The sequence below is a fragment of the Pelodiscus sinensis genome, chromosome 2, assembly GCF_052426305.1.
Source record: "Pelodiscus sinensis isolate ZL-2025 chromosome 2, ASM5242630v1, whole genome shotgun sequence".
In the NCBI taxonomy this organism is placed as follows: Eukaryota; Metazoa; Chordata; order Testudines; family Trionychidae; genus Pelodiscus; species Pelodiscus sinensis.
In genome coordinates, this window is record NC_143053.1 from 77,803,043 (window position 1) to 77,823,713 (window position 20,671).

At 41.3% G+C, this 20,671-nt stretch overlaps 1 protein-coding gene across 9 annotated transcripts in view; it reads left to right on the plus strand.

The window, feature by feature from the left end:
• The window catches only part of KCTD1 (potassium channel tetramerization domain containing 1), a 136,201-nt gene that overhangs the window by 82,542 nt on the left and 32,988 nt on the right, over nt 1–20,671 (plus strand). For 8 of the 9 annotated variants that reach the window (XM_006127188.5, XM_075920809.2, XM_006127189.5 and 5 more), the window contains exon 2: nt 3,163–3,341. In XM_006127188.5, coding sequence (XP_006127250.2) covers nt 3,163–3,341 — 179 coding nt within the window. Of the gene's footprint in view, nt 1–824; nt 2,699–3,162; nt 3,342–20,671 lie in introns of those variants that run through there. The other variant, XM_006127187.5, reaches the window with a different exon arrangement.

The window sequence follows — 20,671 nt, forward strand, 5'->3', positions numbered from 1 at the left end:
CCAAAATGTCTCTTATTCCTTGTGGAATGAGGTTTACAGGGACTACGGACTAGCGAGCCTGCTATATTTCGAAATAACGGGCACCCTCCAAAAATGCGGAATAGTTGTTTTGGGATACCTCTGGTATCCCGAAATAGCGCTGCAATGTAGACATAACATAACTGTGCTTAACAGTACCCCTTGTAATGAATGTCTAAGGTCAACAGACCCACCTTGTTGGCAGGTGGGATTGAACCTGGGACCGTAGGGCTAAAGTCATATGCCTCTACTGCATGAGCTAAAAGACACTCTCCCTTTCTCAGTGGTCTCAGGATTACAACATTTCTGTTTTTTATAGACTAAACTGTCTGCTTCGAGAGCAATGTCCAAATAGCCCCAGTCTTAAGACAGTTTCTGTTCTATGCATGTGCTGAATGGCCACATGAGACTATAGAAGTGTGGCCAGGCTCAGTGTTCTCAGATCTTCCCTACAACCTTCTTGTTTTTTCCTCTCTTGTGTTTTATTTTTAAAGAGAATTGTATTTGTAAGCAGTTTATACAATGATAATTGTAATTATGCACAAAACCATACAAATGCCAAATTAAACATCTTCTTTGATCAGTAACAGTTTCCTTTGTATTCATGTCTAGAAACAGACTTTTTTGTCCTTATTCCAATTGCCCTTCATTGTTTTCAATTCCTTATTCAGACTGAGTACAAGTAATGCATTTATTGGGATGATATTATAGGGCATTGGTCACTTCGTCATCAAATTTTATTTCTCCTATGGCGTGCACTGACTTCCCATTTAATTCTGAATAATTTAACAGTTATTGAAATAGTCTTGTGCTCTGTCCACTGGACAGTGTTGCTTCATATTGTGCTCGAAGGTTGAACTTATTAAGATTATAAACTGTTTCTTGTGGCATCTAGTGCTACGATCTGTCTTGATTTACATTCTTGAGGCAAGTAATATTTTCCTCTTTTAGAGTCGCCTCAAAACTAACTAACGAGATGTGAGATGTGCCAATTAGTAAGCTAAGTCTGGAGTAAGTTTTTAACGTTGCTGTGTTTAACAACTGAATATTGGGCATAAGGGAATTTCTTCAGGAGCAACAGATTTCGGTGGCTTGAACAGAAAAATGCTCTAGAATTAGACAGAATCATAGAATTATGCTGAATGAGTTTCTACTCTCACTACCTTATTAACCCTGATAATCTGTTCATTTTCTCCTGAGAACCCTGTGATACGGTAGGATATGCCCACCAAGGAGGCTATATCAAACTCCATGGAGCTGCAGCGTGCTACATTCAGGGATGTTTGTTTTGTTGGACCAAAAAAAGAAACTAGAAAAGGAGGTAGTATAGTGTGTTGCCTACACCTCCGAGGATTTATTTTTGGTTTTAATCACTTTTTCCTAGTTTAATCTTTAAAACACTTAACGTGCTTTTCTTCACTCCTATCATGGCTATTAATTATCAAATTTATTTCCAGTTTGTGTCACTTTTGAGTTCTTCCTATCCCTGTCACTTCTCCTACTACTTTCCCCTGTAGTCTCTTTGGAGAACTTTTAACCCAGTCTCATTGTGCAGATCAGCACCATCTTGGGATGATGGCTGTGCCAGACCACATTTATGGTAGATGCCAAAGTTTTGCATAGTGTGTGTGTGTGTATCTTGTCTGGGCTTGTCTTAGTTTTGCCCCAAGCAGGTCCTCAAAATTCTAGTTCTTAAGATTTATATTCTGCATATGTCTGTGTTAAAGGTGTATTTTATGAGAGAGAATTTATATAAGCCAGACTTTTTACTCCTTCCCCTTTGTTTGAGTCAAGCTCACTTTCGGGTATGGAAGAAAAAATTGGTTGTTTAAATATCTTATGGTTTATAGATGCCTTGTGTTAAATATTGTTTGAATTTATTGTGCAACAGTGATCACTAATCATTTTAGTTAGACAAGTTATCTACTTCATGCTGCCTTTAAAGTTTTGTTTTTAATAGCAATGTAAAAATTTTAAATATTTTAAACACCAAAGAACCTTATTCATCTAAATACCCCATAATTCTTACATATAGCTAGCTGTCTTCTTTCACTGCTTCTCAAAGATTTAATATAGCACTGTACTAAGAATCCATTACTTCTTACAACTAAATGACTTCCCAAATGAACAAAGCATGTTTTTTGATTTCTCGCTACTTAGCTTGCCTTTTTAAAAGAAAAATCCAGTAATTCCCAGTTCTCAGTATATATAAATAGTATTCCAGTGAATATGTATCCTTCCTGCAGGTAAGACGTGAAATTGTCTTAACACAAGTCTAGGCTGAGTTTCTGTTTGACTCCCAGAGCCTTCAAAATAGTCTGCCTGACTGGCTTCTGCAAAGCACTTTACCCTGCCCCACCCTATTGCATGCACAGATTGCACTGCACGTATTCCTCCTGTGTGACTAAAAGTTTGTTTCATCAGCATCTGTTTCTTTTCTACTTTCGGAGCTTGCTTTGGATCGGGAAGCTGCTCAGAACGACAGTCTACTTGGGGCACATAGGAGCACTTGTCGCTATATGTATAAATTTTTCATGGAAAATGTCTTTCTCGAAGGCTGTCAGTGCCCATTGTTTTACAGTACATGAACAGTTGGCTAGTCCAGGTGTTTCCTCTCTTGTTTTCGTGATATGTGGATTGGAAATTCAAGAGAAGCCTTTGCAGAATGGAAGAGCTGAGGGTTTGTATTTATCCGTCCTAACTGCATAGCAATGAGTGGATTTGGTTGTGTGCGCTTGTTAATTAAAAAGTGTGTATTATTTTTATCCTTTGACTCCTTTAAATCTGTTAGTATTTGTTAGTGACTTTACAAGCTCTTAAATTAGTGTGCATTCCTGTTTTATATGGAATAGTTTTATAATGAATGCTATTCTGAAATGGCCTCTTCTATTCAACACTAATGATTTCATGTCTTTTTTTTTTTGTGCGCTTTAAAGTGGGGAAAAAGTACAGTTCTAGTCAACATAACTATATTTAAGTTTGAAAGTTGAACTGATTAAAAAAAAAGGAATACTAGTCTTGGATGTAACAAAATGAAAGTTGCTGGCTGTAGATGAGATTAGTGATTGCTCAGAGGGCATCTGTGTCTTTGGGGTGGCCTGGCAGCCCTAAGGAAATTCCTGACTCATATCTGTCTCTTTACAGGACAGTCGGCCAAATATGTCAAGACCTCTGATCACTAGATCCCCTGCATCTCCATTGAACAATCAAGGCATCCCCACTCCAGCACAGCTCACAAAATCCAACGCACCAGTTCATATTGATGTGGGTGGGCACATGTACACCAGCAGCTTGGCCACGCTTACTAAATACCCTGATTCCAGGTAAAGATTGCATTGTATGCATGTGGCCATTCATTGATTTTAGTTTTATGCTTTGATATTATGGGACTCGCTTCTCAAAATTTTACTCCTTTTGTTTCAAAATGAGCTTAGTTACTCCTGGTGGGATTCTGTGCCAAAATATTAAAAAACTAAAATTTCTGCACACAATTTAAATTCTGCATTTTTTTTTTGTCAAAATAACACAATATTATCAAGCTGGCTTCATTGAATTTGGTAATGTATTTAAACTGCAATGCAATGGATGGAGAATGGGAGTAGGAGAGCATGGGAGGAAATCACCAGACTCCTTCTGTCTAATAGCAGTGTAGCTAGTATTGACCATTTACATCTAGCTGTTAGTCAACAAATATGTGCAGCCATATGCTCAGTGTTACATCAGAAACAAATGAAGAACAAGTGAGGGCTGGGGACTCGAAGTTACCATTTATGTTGGCTACTGACCATCTCCAAAAATGTCGGTAGCAAACAATTCATCGAGTACGTTTTTTATAAGAAATTTTTCCAGTCTAAAAATTTAGACCTGTTCTAATCACTAAAGCATCATAAGCATTTATAAGGCCATCTTGTCCTTTTATAATAAGGCTCCTTTACCCCAGTCTGACAACGTAAAAGAGGGATACATTACCAATATTCCTTGGTGGAGTTCATTAAGAACAATGGGAACAATTCACTAAGCAGGAAGGCAGCTACATTCTGGTCTGACTGTGGGAATGAAGCTTGCCCCCCTCACCTACCTCTTCAGAAACACACCAAGGCATATTCCTACACTCAGAGCATGCCACAGTAGTGAGTGAAAGGGGCTGTGTTTCTCTTTCACATGCATGACTACCAGCCCCTCCCCAGTGCTGATTTATTTTTGTCAGCTGTTCTGGCTGCCCAAACTGAGCTGCCTGCACTGCTGGGTAGGAGGTGGATGGCCACTCTTGCAGCTTCCCTTTGCTTACCTGTCATATGTTGTTTTTCTGCAAGGAAGCAAAGAAATCTGCGGGGGCAATGAATACTGTGCACGTTCAGTGTTGTAGAGTTCCCCCAGGAGTACTTAGTATTTCTGAGTTTGTAGGAGGTGTCAGGTTGATCTTTCTTCCTCTTCTACTGTACATCTCTGACTAAAGACACATCTTTGCAAATCTCTTTACATATGACTTAAAATATAGTTGGCTCCAAAACATATATTGTATAAGATTTGTTAATATGCACTAATTTTCTGTGACTACTTATATGAAAAATCTAATCCTATGTTTACAGATTTACATGCAATTTAAAACAAAATTTTGAGTAGTATTTACTTTCCTTCACTGTCAACATTTAATACCAGGCAACTCAGGTTTAAAATACAGTTAAGATTGTAAACTGTTTAATAATACTAACTTAAAAACCTTTACAGATTATTTGTATTTTTAAAACAATTGCAATTATCTGTGGAATCCTGAATCTGCTCTTCTATCCCCAATTTTACACTAATGGGTTTTAGATTGTGAGTATTAACTAATTCTAAGAAAGTTTCACATCTGTGGACAAATTATGTTATGTAGATGGAGCAAAGTTCTGTCATTGGCATGGGGGTTATTTTGCAGGGTGTCTCTTTAATGAAAAAACAATGGGAAAAACAAAACCAAAAAAACCTCCAAAACATAAGTTTGATAATTCCTCAGTTATTTTTGTGTGTGGCATAATTCCAGAACTTGAACCAGTGTTACTGTTAATCTATTTTGGCTAAGTTAAAAAACAAAAATGAACAGAGAGAAGAGATTCTTGTAAAAATGTGGACCGTATTTATTAAATATCCCTTCGTTTATCACTAGAAGCAGATGATCCCAATTTCACAACTCCACAAAATGAGCCATGAAATTGACGTGGTGCATCTGAGCTGTTCTGAGTGACTGTCCATGTGGATTCTCTATTTGTCGCACATGTGTGAGATCAGATTTTTTTTTTCTTTTTGCCCAATGGTGTCTGTGGCCATGCTTACATTTAATCTCCCAACCTCTCCATCTGAAGGCATAAAGTCCAACCATCCTTTGATTTCTTCTTATTGCCTGTGGCTGTAAGATGGAACCCATGCAGTGTCAGTCTTGTCTTTGCACACTGTTAGTTTTGCTTAGCTGGATAAAATCATACTTATTTTAATTAGTGCTACAGAATCATGGAATCCTAGGATTGGAAGGGACCTTGAGAGGTCATCTAGTCCAGTCCTCTGCCCTCATAGCAGAACTAAGTATTAACTAGAGCAGTGGTTCTCAAACTTTGGCCCATGGCACACCTGGCTCAATGCAAACCTTTCTATGGACCACCAGTTGCTAATGGAGACTCACCGTTAATTACATAATTATGCCCAAGCCATTTTGCTAGTGCTGGAGCTAAGGAGAATGGTTTTAATGTAACTAATCAGGAAATATTAATTTAAATGATTAAACAGACTAAGCACTTTAACTTTCTCATGTTAGCTTATCAAACTTTGTTTTAAATAAAGTAAAATATTAATGTATGTCCAAAACAAAAAGTTCCCATGTTTGTTTTCTTTATGGCAGGGGTGGGGAACCTTTGTGGATGAGGAGCCACTGACCCACACAAGTCAGAAGCAAAAGCAAAACAAAACCAAAACTCCTCAAAAATCACCAGCCCTCATGGAGGACTGAGGCCAGATTAACTCTTCTGGGGTTCCAGGGTTAGTGGATTTTGTGACCCCTTCCCCCCCCCCCCGGGGTTGGGACAATATGAGGGGTTCAGTGTGCAGGACAGGGCTGCCAGTGAAAGGGGTGAGGGGCAGGATCTGGACAGGTTGTGGAGTGCAGGAGGTGGTCAGGGTACATACAGTGTCTGGGTGGGAGGTAGGGTGCAGTAGCAGGTTGGGAGTAGAGTGTCTGGCTAGGGAGGAGCAAGACCAAGGGAAGGTGCAGTTTGTGGCCAGGAAGGAGGGTGCAGGAGCAAGGGAGGATGCAGGAGCGGGCTGGGGGTAGGGTGTCTAGCCAGGAGGGAGGGGGCAGGAGCAGGCTGGAGGTAGGTGTCTTGCCAGTGGGGAGAGTGCAGGAGCAGTTTGCGGGTATGTTAGTGGGGAGGCGCAGGAGCACAAGGGAGGATAGAGGAGTGGGCTGGGGTAGGGATGTTAAATATTGGTCAATTGAATAGTCCACTAACCTCATGAATTCTTATAGGTTACTTGACTATTCTGTAATCTGTGGGGGAGAAGCCAGCAGCCAGCCGAGGAGCTCCCTGCCACTCCATTCTGTTGCCTCTAATACAGAGGCAGCAGTGTGGGGTGTAAGCTGGGAGCTGGTCCTTGAGGGGAGCCAGTTTAAAACCCAGAAGGGAAAGGGGGGACTCTGAGCTCCCTGGCACGAGTTGGAACTGAACTGGGCTGCCTGCCTCCTAATACACTTTAAATGCAGAGCTGCAGCAGGGTTGGGTCCCAGACCTGACAAGCTAGGACTGAGCCAGGCTGCTGGCCAGCCTGCTAAAAAATGTACTGGTGTGGTGGGAGAGGGCTGGGAAATGCGTGTAGTCTGTAACATTAATCGATAAGCTTTTGCTTGCCATTTACTTGGTTAATCGACTACACTATTACATCCCTAGACTGGGGGTAGGTTTCTGGCCAGGGGCAGGTGGCCACAGTAGGCTGGGGGTACAGGGTCTTAGTGGGGGGTGCAAGTGGAAGCCAGTGCCCTTGGCCTTCCTCCCCACCCCTGTGCAGTTGGCGCAAGGCTGGAGTGCCAGTGCAGCTCCCTGCTGCCGGGGAAAAGTAGTTCTGAGCTCGAGCTGCTGACTACCTGGGAGGTGTCCACGGACATGTAGTTTGAGAACCACTGAGCTAGACCATACCTGACAGGTGTTTGTCTAACCTGCTCTTAAAAATTCCCAGTGAGAGAGATTTCACAACCTCCCTAGGCAATTTATTCCAGTACTTCATCAGTTAATATAGTTAATAACCTAGTGGCTAATTGCTGTTTAAATAAGCTTTCATTTGGATCAGTTCTGCTTTTCTCTCTTATATGGGCTAGCAACAGGGCAACCTATTCCTGTCTCCTCCCCTCCAGCCAGACACTTACCCCCAACCTACAGATGTAATAGTGTGGTCCAAGATTCAGGAGTTGTCCCTTGTGATATACTTCTATGCCTGGTGGCATCTAGTGCTCCCTATGCCTACTCTTTCTAGGAGGGAACGATATCCAGTAACAATGTTGGCCTGTCATTCTTCTCCATACTCGCTCAGAGCCTGGAAAATCCACATGAAATTGTTCCTCTTTGCATCAATTCGCCAAGCTTCCTTGCGTATCAAAAGGAAGGCTAATGCCAGATCTGACTTGCGTAGTTTACCCTAGAGTAGATCTACATTATATATATTAAAAAAAAAAAAAAAAAAAGACAACAGTCTCGAAGCCTGGATCAGCTGAGTCAGGCTCCTCGGGATTGTGCAATAGGACAAAAAACAGCAGTGTAGATGTTCTCGCTTAGGCTGGGGCCTGGGCTCTGAAACCCAGCAAAGGCGGGGCGGGTCTCAGATCCCAGGACCCAGCTCAAGTTGAAACACCATATCCATACTGCTATTTTTAGCACAAAGCATGAGCTGACTCAGTTGACCCAAGACTTGCTACCGCAACGTGAGTTTTGGTATAGACATACCCTTAGTGAGCCAGAGAGCTGAAATTACAGCATGAGTAGCCTCATCTGCTCTCAGGCCCCCTTCATCTGACACTGTCTTGGTGTTTCTGTCCTTCAACAGGCAGAATGGAACACTTTTCCACAGATTAGCCAAGACAGAGTTTACCATCTCTGGCACCTAGCAATCTGAGACACAAGAGTCATCAGACACCATTTATCTTAAGAGCAATCATCTAAGGGCCAGAAGCCTGCAAAGGCATGAACCAGTGCTTCCATACTAACTGCTAGAAGAGCCCATACAGCACATGTGAAATTGATGGACTGTGCTTCTCTTGATACAGACACTGGCACAGAATGTAGGCGCATGGGCTCAGAATAGTTCAATACTTTCAGTTTTGAACTGCATTGTGGTACCTAGTATTTTAGCATCAGCTATCTTGGTACCTAAGTGATAGATAGCACAGAGTGATTTCCTGTGGGCACAATATCTGTCATCTCTCTTGAGGGATTGAAGGTGGTGGCTTTAAAAGCACTAGGTTTTGGTTGTGGGTTTGTTTGGTTTTTTAGTTATCTGTACATTAGGTGAAGGAGGCATCCTATTTACAGTACTACAATAGAGACTTCTCCTCCATATGAGCTCAACATTTTCCCAGTGGAGTGGTGCCTCTCTTGAGTTACACCTTTTTTCCTCCTTTTCTGGGCATAGTCAACACTACAGATGATTCCATGAGAGATCAGCAACAGGCATAGTGGTCATAGTCCTTTGGGTGCCTCTTACTTCAATATTCATATCCTTACCAGGTAAGGCCTTATTGGATGCCTGTGGCTCAGCTGTGCTCCAAAAATCCTGTACCAGCACTGACTCTAAGGTGAGGTCACCTGCCCCAAAGAGGGAGTTTTAACACTCTCACAAAAACAGCTGGTACAATCTCAGCTACTGGATAGGGAGGAGGATAAAAGAGGAAAAGCAAGAGGAAGGAAATACTGTCCCTGTAGTAATCTCCTCCTCCTCCTGTCTGTCTAATTGGCCTTTTCTAAATTGCGGTGTAGTTGATAAGCAAATTGGCATACGTTATATATGTAATTGCAGATATAAACAGACTCCTCTTACTCCTTTGCAGTCAACACCTTTTGCCACCCATTGGGTGTGTTTGGAACTTCAGGCTTATAGATGCCAAGTTCTGGAATGTCTTTCTGGCAGTAATCCGCTTTCTTGCTGCCTTAGCATCCATTTACATTTCCTGTTTCATGAGAGTCTTCTTGCAGAACTGTTAAAAGAGAAATTTAAAAGGGAATTTGTTAGTTTCTAAGGTTCCACAGGAATGCTTGTTGTGTTTGAAGGTACAGACTAACATGGCTACCCTCTGAGTCTTTAAAAGAGGCTACCCCCCCCCCCCAGTCCCAACCTAGTGCTCCTAGGTCTTCTGCTTGACCTCTCCTTCAGGGCCATCTCTGTGACAACTTGCCCCCCTTTTCTCTAGCATCAAGTGGTCCAACTTTGGTCATCTTTTCTCCATCTACCCCCTCTTCTCTATCAACCCTACTATATCAGTTGTGACCTCTTGCTGATGGCTTCCATATCAACTGCTCTTCTTGTCACCAGCATCCATCCCAATCTAGCCATATACCTCTATCTGTCTCTGACATTGCTTACTGGATGTTCCACCACTATTTCAAACTCAATTGGCCAAACTTATCAGGTGCAAATATACCTTACATGAGAGATTAAATCAGCCCATTTTATCTAAACTGAGTTCAGCTCTTTCCCTATTCCCTTTTCTGTCTCCAACTCTACTTTGTCTCATCTCCCAGTGACCTTTTTCATTCTGTCCTTTTCCCTTCATGCCCAGGCAATATTTATTCTCTCTTTGTAATGTCAACACAATCCAACTCTTTCCTTGCCCATCCATATTGATAACACCAAAAGTGACCATTTCTTGTTGTAATAACTATGGCTGCTTGCCTCTCTGAAGTCCCCGTTACTGTTCATTTATGATGGTGTGCTGGATGTTTTCTAAGCAGTCGAGGAACTCACAGTTTAAGAAACCCATGTAAATATAATGCAGCTTTCTTCACTGAAGCCTATCCAATATACTGCTGCAAAATTCCTCTTCTACAGCTCTGATCCCCACCTCAAGAATCCTGTGAAAAGTTTTGTTGCTTGTTGCCTCAAATTCAGCCTATTTCCTCTTCTTGAAGGCCATATACAGTATCCTTTCTTTGCTTGTTGAATCTCGTTATTGCCTAGGAGCCCTAATTATGAACCAGGATCTCATTGTGCTAGGCACTGTATAAAACAGAACAAAAAGAAAAATTCAGCAGTTACACGTTTACAAAAATAAATGTTTGCTGACATCCCTATTTTAAAGATCGTCTAAGTACCTACCTCAGCTAACCCTACATAGCACATGGGCCCCTGCACAGGAGTCTAGAATAGCTGATATTCACTGGTGTTTTGTTTTTTTGTTTTTGTAGCAAAAGGATAGGATTCTTTTGAATATCTAAATGGCTAAGCATAATGGCATTAAATGTAATAGTATATTTTATGGGTCCATTAAATATACAGAGGCATTTGGCTGCAAACCCACCTTAGGTGGGTATATTCTAGATCACAATGGAGTTCGTTACTGTGTTAGAATTACAGTGTAAGTCAGCAGGCAATACGTTACTGCTCTTGAAATGACCTATGAAAACGCTTTCTTTTCATTAAAACATGATGTCTTCTCCAGCAATCCATATTGAAATCATTAAAGTTTTTCTCTGTTGAGAGTTGTCACAGGAGGCTACAATGTGTTCAACACTCACAAGCCGAAATCAGTGACTGAGACCATTTCTGCAATGAGGGAGTGCCTTCAGCTCCCACTGATATCAAGGGAGATTGCAGGCACTCGCATCCCACAAGCCCTGGCCTCCAAACACTTTGCATTCTGTGCTTTATTATAACACAGAATCCTAGTATTTCTGCTAAGTGTCCTTCAGAACATACAATGGACTGTATACATTCCAAAGTGTTTACTATACTGTAATTTTAAAATATTGTTTGTGTATAGATAATGTATATTTTAATTGGAAATATTTTTCAGCCATACAGTGAATGTTTTTCTGGGCTGCCTAACTATCATTTTGGTACTACTTCAGTGGCCTGAATCATTGTCCTGGGATAATAGTTTCCTGCTGCTAAATAAGTGCCAAATACTAGCTTGCTTAGTAACTATACTGCTGTTTTATCTTCATTAGCAGTGGTGGTGATCTGTCTACTTGTGCAACTTCTCTTATTATGTTTTCCATATATATGCTATAGTTTATAGCTCTACACAAAAGCTAACCACAAATTCTAACCAGTAGCAAACACCAAGAGCTGAGAAGCTCTCCGTGCCAGAAAGCTTCCTGCTGAAAGGAAGGTTTAAGCTTGCCTGAACTTGCTTGGGAATCAAGCTGAGTGAGTTCCAAAACTCATGGCCAGGCTCATTCGGACTTCCTAGGCCCCTTCTTCCTATTGAAAATTGATTTCTTTTAAACACTTTGGGAGACCCAGGGGGCCTTACAGCTTACATAAAAAATGAAAACCCTTCTTGTCTTGCAGCAGTGTGAGCAGTCAATACGAAAAAGAAAAATGATCTTTTAAGTGTATCCCATTGAATTCATTATCTTGAGGGCCCCACGTGTGATACTTCATCAAAACATCATCCTCTTGATACACTACAGAAGGTATTCTAGGGTAAAATTCAGAAAAAATACTGCCGTATGCTTAAATATAGTCCCACAGTGAGTAGGTAAACTCACCAAAAGCAGGGAATTGATCTGGAAAGCTGATGCTGTGTTTTCTTGTAATTAACCCCTCTACACTTTAGATGTTTGAAATGTAAAGTAATTGTTTTACAAGCATTTCTTTTCAATACAAAAGGTATATGAATAGGTAAGTATAAAAACATGTATGTGACTTTGGATCAGAACATCTTGTTTGCATTCCTTCATATTTTTAACATATGCATCCTTACAAGATTACATAGGAAAAGATAAAAGGTAAAGCCAAGGAAGAAAAAAGGAAAGTGCCTGTCAACACGTTTTTAGTTCTTGCTGACAAAGGTTTATGGGTTTAGATTCATGATTGAGGCCTCTGTTGCATATTTCCTGGCTGTTGTTCCTTATTGTTTATGTTGTGGTAGACTATTTTGAAAACTATTCTGTTCTAAAAATAAATATGTCCATTCTGGGATTTTCTCTTTATCAGGTATACTGACCTGAAAAGATTTGCTCTCCTCTCCTTTTGGTGGGTGTTTTGTGTTTCTTCCTACCAAAATTTATAATCATGTTATCACAATTGGTAGTTTGGACATGTCACACAAGCAGGGTTTCCTCTAAGGTGCATGCCTGCATGGGCCGCGCACCAAGAATTTTAGTCCCACCCACCTCCTCAGCAGGGCCGCGCAATGGCTGCTCAGATACTTTGGGGTGGGGCCACATGGCGGGCCTCTCAAGCTTGCCATCTCCCCAACCTCTCAGCCCCCCAACCTGAGCTACCCCCTGCCCTGAATTCTGCATCCTCTAACCTAAGACCCCCCCCCCCCCCCCCGCACCTTCCAGGCCCCTGCCTTCACTCCTGCATTCCCAATTTAGGTTGCATACCGTAGGTCTATACTGATGAATTACCACATTAATTACAAGTACACATGACATTGATATTGGAACACAAGATAAAACTCACTCTGCTCATGGGTGGGAAATCTTAGAGAGAACACTGCACATTAAGTAACTCAGTTCTTGAAGCTGATTTTCCCTGGTGTTTGTGGTGGTGGTGGTGGTGTTGTGTTCAGATCATAAATAATAAAGAAAAAGAAACAGTTCTGATTTGACTCTCAGAGCTTCGTTAGTGTCTCATAAGGACTAATTCTTCAGTGCTGTTTAACAGTAGAATTTATTGAAAGGGTTTGATGTTGAGGAATAATTTCTTGAATACAACAGAACTTGAAAACTTATTTATCTGCATGTGAATCTGCTCAGTTTTGCTTGCATAAACTTCTGAGCTTAAATACACTCTGCAGTATTCACTGGATATATGCTTTTTACACAATAATACACATCTGCTGCATGGTTGGTTATGATGATCCCAAAAGCAGCATTGCTGTGAACAAACCTAATTAGTTATTACCCAATAACACATGCCCTCAAGTGTGTTAGACTGGTTAAAAGTGTTATATAGTCTCTTTGACCTGAACGATGGAACATTTCAAATATTCATCAAATGGAATTCAGCCTCTCTTCTGACTAGAGCACAGTTGGAGATGATTTTCTGACATGGAATTTTAGGTACATCTTCAGTGGCATGGTTCAGAATCATAATTCACCACTTGTGTGGGGGGCGGGGATGACATGACAACTCTAACTCTTGAGGAAAGATTTTGACAAGCGGTTTAGTTACCAAAATAATATGGTGCAGACCTCTTTCTCTCCCCCACCCCAAAAAAAACAAAATAGGGTGCTGAATTAGGTGGTGTTTTTCCAAGTACACAGTGATAATATCCTCTTTATAAATTTTAGTCCAGTGGTGAAGGTGCTGGAATGTGGGCTAGGGATGTGAAAGACTAGTCAACTATCCGATAAGCAAAGAAGACCTATCCACTGGGCTATGAGATATTTCATGTGAAGATGTTCCACTATATATAACTAGTCATTGGAATAGGGTCTTAGATATCTCCCATCCTCAATGAATGCTGTAGCCCCCAGACTATAAAGTAGCCTTTCCTTGGCCCAGTGGCTTTATTGTCATGTGTAGTGCCAATTTAAAATCTTGCTGCTCATAGATGTTTTTCCCCCCCATGTCTGATCAATTTTTACTGCTATTATGGAACTGTATTGCTGCTGAGGAAAGCTCTGAGGCAAGTATTAGATCTATTCTATGGTGAGAAGGATGCAAAATTAGAGAAGTGAATATGACTTCCATCACAAGAGCTGGTAAGATGGAGAAGGGGGTCAAGTTGCAGAGATACCTATGCACACCTTTTGCAGACTTCCCCCCCCCAACACGGTACCCAGGAAGTGGAAGGGAGAAGAGAAGGTGCTGCTACTTTCCAGCAGCCAAAGAGAAGAATACCGAGGTCATGCCTGCGCTGCAACTTTCTAGCTCGGGTTATCCAACACTTACTCGGCAGATTTCAGAGAGGTTGCTGTGTTAGTCTGTTTCAGCAAAAACAACAAGGAGTCCTGTGGCACCTTAAAGACTGCAGCTTATGCATGCTCCAAGTGAAAGAATCAGATGACAGGGAAATATTTATACATACAGAGATGGGAGTGTTACAACAGTGTTGATGGGGTTAATGCAATCGGGGTGGAAGTAGCCCACTTCCAGAAGTAATAAGAAGGTGTGAATACCTAAAGGGGAAGCTTATTGCTTGCAATGGGAGCTCCCAATTTCTATTCAGACCCATTCTGATGGTGTCAAATTTGCATGTGAATCCCAGCTCAGTAGTGTCATGTTAGTCCTCTTACTGCATTTTTTTATGTTACCATTCCTGATGTCTTATTTGTGTCCATTTATTCTTTGTGTAGAGACAGCTTGGTTTGTCCAATGTACATGGCAGAGGGACATTGCTAGCACGTGATCACATATCACGTTAGTAAATGCGCAGGTGAATGAGCCCTTAGTGGTATGGCTGATGTGGTTAGATCCTGTGATGGTGTCACTAAGCTATGTGGATAGAGTTGGCAACTGGCTAAGTGTTTCTTTTGTGGAGTGTGTGGTTAGTGGTGAGTAATTTGTTTCTTAGGAGGAGTGCAGGTATAAAGCTGATAAGAATCACTGTGTTCAAAATCCCAGTATCTGATCTTCTCAGGCTCATCTTTCATACAAAAGGCGTAAAATCCCATTTAAAATGTTAAGCTGTTTAACCAATTAACCAGCCTCATATGTTGTGCCACTGATGGGAGGACGCGGGAGCATCTTTCCATCCGTGGTGTGGCATGGTGGGTCTGGCTGAGCTGGAACAGCAGGCTGCTCTGGCAAAGTTGGGCTGAGCCCGCTGTGCTACAGGTGGAGAGCTGTTCTGGCCATGCCAGGCACCGGCTAACTGGTTACCCAGTAAGCATGCCAGGAAGGTGAATGCTTACTGGGTAACCAGTTAACCCTTTACATTCCTATTTCATACAAGCCTCTGGCTAACAACAAAACTGTAGTCACTTTCTGAATTTTTGTTTGGATTAGCGGAATAGCTTTTCTAATCGAATGGTGGCTGCTTTCTAGGTATAGGTAAATGTTTGTGTTTTTTTTAATTTTACAAATAGAGACAAAAGCCTGAGTCAGATGTGTCGTGCCCCTCTCTTCTGTTTACTTAGAGTGGAAGTTAAAAGCGATGTTACTGAAAGCTGCGGCCCAGCTGGCACCATTACAAGGCAAAAAGCATTGGATTGAAAATAGAGCAGCTGGGCTGGCTGCAGTCTTAGTGGCACTACTCCAACTGGGTCATTTCAGTTTGAGCTTACATTTTTAATAGAAATAAATCAAAGGCAATTCATCCTTTCCTATGTATTGTACTACTTAAATATGGAAAGTGCAACACACAAGAGATCCGGGAACTGATGGGAAACACTGATCTTTGGCACCACGAAAAATCCAATGTTTATAACGCGCTTCCATTTTTGTAGAAGTAGAACAGTGCAGTTGTTCTCACACTGCGTTCAAAAACCTGCTGGTGGTCATCAGAACTGCTTCCATTGCATTAGGTCAGTCTCCAAGCAATGGTTTTTCTATTGGCTAAGCTCAATCTGGAACTTTTTTTAAATGGATGTATAGTGAGGCTTTTTTTGTTTAACTTTAAAAAAATAAACTCTGAATGTAGAAGATAGAAACAGAGCACCTCCCGGCGCTCTGTGTGGGTCCATAACAGCCACCAAATCAAAATATTGCCTCAGTAAATGAAACAGCGATCAAAAGCTGTATGACTCCAAAATTGGAGAGGTTTCAAAGAAATTCGGGCCAGCGCAAAACTGGCATGAGATAAAGGAGCACTGGAGGGCTATAGGCAACTAAGGGAAATCCAGTGCTAAGCAACATAAAATCCATACCATTAAGGTAGTCTGATAAAGAGCATGGATATGAAATGGAGGCACATTCATGACCACATCAGAGGAGATTAATGTCAAGATAGAAATAACAATCCTAATATTATTCATGAAAGATTGTGATTGGGCAGGGAAAAGTGTAGGACCAGTATTATGCGGATGGGTGGTCCACAAGAGAGTCTCTTAGGAAATTACTTTTAATACAAACAAGAACTAATGCAGAAGAAAGAGAGAATAGATTTGCCTTTCTAATCCATGAAAAGGCAGGTAGAAAGGTAATTTATGTAGATACGTCTAGCCAGTAATGCTACATCCATTTATTTTGTGCTCTCAGTAAAAGCTGTCTTATGAAACTTGTAATTGTATTTTTTTTCATTCTTAATCACTGGTCTGTCTTGGTACTCTTAGCTAGGCCATGCCATTCCCACAGAAGCTGCTAAGAGTCTAGAAAAAATCAGGATGCGGGGGTGAGGTCACAGAAGACCACTGGAGATTGTTCCCTGATGTTCTAATTGTGCCACTGACACCATAATTCTTGCTCTCAAGACCTCACACTGCTCTCTTGCTGGGCCAGATCTTTTGGTCTCCCCCAGAAAAGGCACAGAGTTGGGATTACCACCCCCTGAAGAGCAATGCAAACACTGAACCACTTCAGCTCTGGAAGAATGCAATTCTAGGTCACAGCACCTAGGAAATCCACCCTCAAAAAGGATCAAAACCGCAAATAAATCCATCTTTCTTTGAGTAAAAAGTTTTACACAAAGAAAGCTCATGATGATGTTCACCCTCTTTATCAATGATAAAGACTATTTATATTGGACCTGATAGTAAACAGAAGTTTTTTTATTAAGTACAAACAGTATGATTTAAGTGGTTGCAAGTGAAAACAGATCAAAGTAAACTACTAAATTGAAATGGAAAACATCTCTCATAGCTAGTTCTAATTCACTACTTCAGAATCTTACCCTAAAGAGCTGTTCTTGCTTTAGGTATAATCTTCAGTTAAGAGCCCTCAACCCTTTTTGCAGTGTGTCAGGTCAGCTGGAGACAAAGGGTTGTTACCATCTCTTGCTTAAATAGTCTTCTCCCCATTGTGGGAATCTTTTGTTCTATATTCCTTCTTCTATGGAAAACTACCTGGGTCAAAAAATGGAACCCCAGTACCAGGAGGTAGGGTCTAGGGATGTTAAATTTCGAGTAATTGACTAATCGAATAGTTGATTCATTTTGCTCATTAGCACATTTAAAACTATAAACAGTCTCATGCTTAATATTTCTAACTTCACATACAAGAATGATACATGCATCAAAATAGGACATGCAGATCCAGCAGATTGTAACATTAAAATTGATGTTACATGAGGTATTTTGTACAAAGCATCATTGAGTTGTGCATATTTATATTAATAAGCCAGTTTTCAAAAAGCATGGGGGACTATGGCAGCAGGAATTAAGTGTGAGACTTTTGTCTTCAGAGTATACACTCAAGCTGGGCAATCACAAGTTAAGCTAAAGCAAGATGGCAAAGTTGATGGAGCATGACTGCAGAACAGCAATCGAGTCCATGCTGGCATTGTGGCCATTTGTGAGAGATGCAAAGACTTCTTCAGTGGTTACATCCTGTGGTTCCTAGTAGCACAGCTCACTTTCATTCTGTACTCACTTTCAGAGGGTGTTGGGGAGCAACATCTCTGTCCTGTGTGGGGACTGAGTGGAACTGGTCTAGGTTCAAGAAATTGTACTAAAGCTGGTGTGCTGTTGTTGCTTGCTCGTCCTAACCACTACTGACAGCTGCTGGGTGTTATGGAAGCAGTATTTCTACAGCATGCCTTGAGAAACTCTCCTGTCAAGTGATAGTGGTGGCAATTTGAGGCAGCTTTTTGCTCAGAGAAGACAGCAGACAGAAACAATTAAAAACCAGACGGAGATCATACAAACAATAGGAAAGTAAAGACCATAATCATAAAATGAGGATTTCACAACCCCAGCTATTGATAAGCAGTTTCTTGCCAGACAAAATGCTATTAAACTGAGTTTTCTTTAACCATCTTGAGACCACCTAATCTAGTGATATTAGGTGCTATTAGGATATGGTCTCCTTCACAGCCTGGTGTTATGGTATTTTAATGCAATTTGGATGGAATGTGAGTGTGTGATACCCTGCTTCAACTGGCTGCAAACAAAGGCTTTAGGCTTTCCAATATGGCTATAGGCCTTATAATATGACTCTAGAAAAAGGCTTTATCCTTAGAGTCTAGGGCCGGCAGATGGCAAGATAGGAAACATAAATAAGGTACCCTGGGGAGCTTGTGGAAAGGGAGAAGTGTCAACTGTTATGATTTCTCATGACACTGCATTTTCACTGCAGACACTGAGTTAGCAAAAAGTCAACGCTAAATTGTGGTTTGCCATAGATCTTTGCGCGTGTGGTGGCAGAAATGAAAGTTGTTTGGATGAAGAGCATGTTAACTCCTTGTACATTGTGAGAGTTTCTTGTTACCCCTTCTGTAGTGCAGACAAAAATCTATGTAGATTTTAGTGCAGGGTGTAGGATTCAGGGAAGGAGGAAGGATGGGCTTGGAAACTCACCTGAAAAGAGTAGATTGAAGAAGCAGAGGAGAAGAACTCAGATTGGAGATGCACCATTTCTCAAAAAGTCAAGAGTGGGATTATCCTATTATTTTTATGAAAACAGTGGACAAATACTAGTGGTGGTAAAAATACTGAAAAACATTTTCCAGATCAAACCTGACATCTAAAAACTGTTTAAATTATCTAGTTCTAAGTCAGCCTTTAAAATCTTGACCTTTTCCCATTGATTTTGGTGCAGTTTTTTTCTGCCTGTGAGGAGGAGATTGTAGATGCTCAGTAAATTTTACTTTTAACCATTTGTATTGTTCTAAGGCCTTATCTGTGATCAGGATTTGCTGCCTATTCCAACTATCCATGACCAGCCCTTAGTGCGACAGAATAAACTAGTGTAGACTGGGGATGTAAAATTCCATTAGTTTAATCAATTAAACATTACATTTAACGACTTAAACAGGGGTATCTGGGATGGAATGGCCGTCCCCCCACAGCAGGATGTGGTGGGCCTGGCCTGGCTGGGAGGAGCCCCTCGCCTGTAGCACATCAGTTAAGCAGTAAATGGTTAACCACTGACATCCCTAGTGTAAAGTGAGACTTGCACTAGTGCAGATTACTGACTGAAACTGGGGTATACCACACCAGTGCAAATTGCAGCTTAACTGCTCAATATGGCTACGTCTGTACCGCAACACTATTTCGTGATAGCGGAGGTATCCCAAAATAGCTATTTCGCATCTTTTGAGCACAGCCATTATTTCAAAATATAACAAGCTCGCTATCCCCACATCCCTGAAAACCTCATTCCATGCGGAGTAAGGGATGTTTCAGAATAACAGGTTATTTCGAAATAAGTGCTGGGTAGATAGCTTATTTTGAAATTTGATGCTATTTCAGAATTAACTGGAAATAAGTGACACAATTTGCATAGCTCAAAATACGTAGCTTATTTGTAGATATGGGAGCAGTGTAGATACCACCTGTAAGACCATTTAGCAGCACGGTAGCTATTCCAGTCTCCAATAGCTTGGATCAGGGCGAATACATAGTGAAGGAAGGCCTTAGACAATCTCTTGTTTGTTACAAATCTAGTTAGATTAAGAAAATTTATTGGAAATCTTGGAAAAACCTGGAATATCCCTCTAACTCTTCTGAAATAAGTGTTTCCAAGGAATAATATGGATTAGAACCACTCCATGATCACTGTTCTTCATTCTGCTTAGAAGCAGTTTTCAACACAACACTGAAGAAATTCTAGTAAATTAGCATCTGAGGTCGTTCTGATTAGTCTTTTAATCATGCCAGATTTCTAGCCAATAAGAAAACAGTGCGTGCACACACACCCATATCCTTGGCTGGTGTAAATTAACCTAGGTTTATTGAAGCTCATGGAGCATCTATCCTACTGCATAGCTGACCCCCTGAAACCAATTTAGTCCATGTGTTCACATTTTAGGACTTGTACATTCTTTTTACTTGTTGGATTACAACTGTCCTGTAACTTTTATCCTGTATGATCATATTGATTCCAGTTTAAGTGTGTATCTGTCATACAGAAGAGTGCATGCAAACACACACATCCCTAGAAAAATATGACTAATGTAATGGCTTGGCTCACAAATGTGCATCTGTCTGTCCATCTCAGAGTCCATTTTGTTCAAGAACTCCTAATGGGTAAGAGCTAGGATCAACAAATTTGATATGCAGCTTCCTATTCTCTTAACTCAAACCAAAGTCAGAGTTTGGTTGTGCCAAGAAAACAGGGTCTGCTTGGAATGGATTGTTTTCCATAGCATCGAAAGGGTGGAGGCTGATCAGAGGGACAGCTGTACTGCAGAATGGCCACTGGGGGGCAGCCACACCACCAAGAGTGGCCAGCTGGGTCAGGGCTTGCCATCTTGCTGGCCACCAGATCAGGTAATTGGTCCCCCTACCTCAAACTGTTCCCCTCCCCCCTCCCTTTGGCTGCGGGGGGGGGGGGGGGGGAGAGAAGAGGGAGCCCCACTGGATGATGGAAGGAGAAAGGCCAGCCCTGCCAGTGTTCCCCAGGCCCAGCCCAAGGGGGGGAAGGG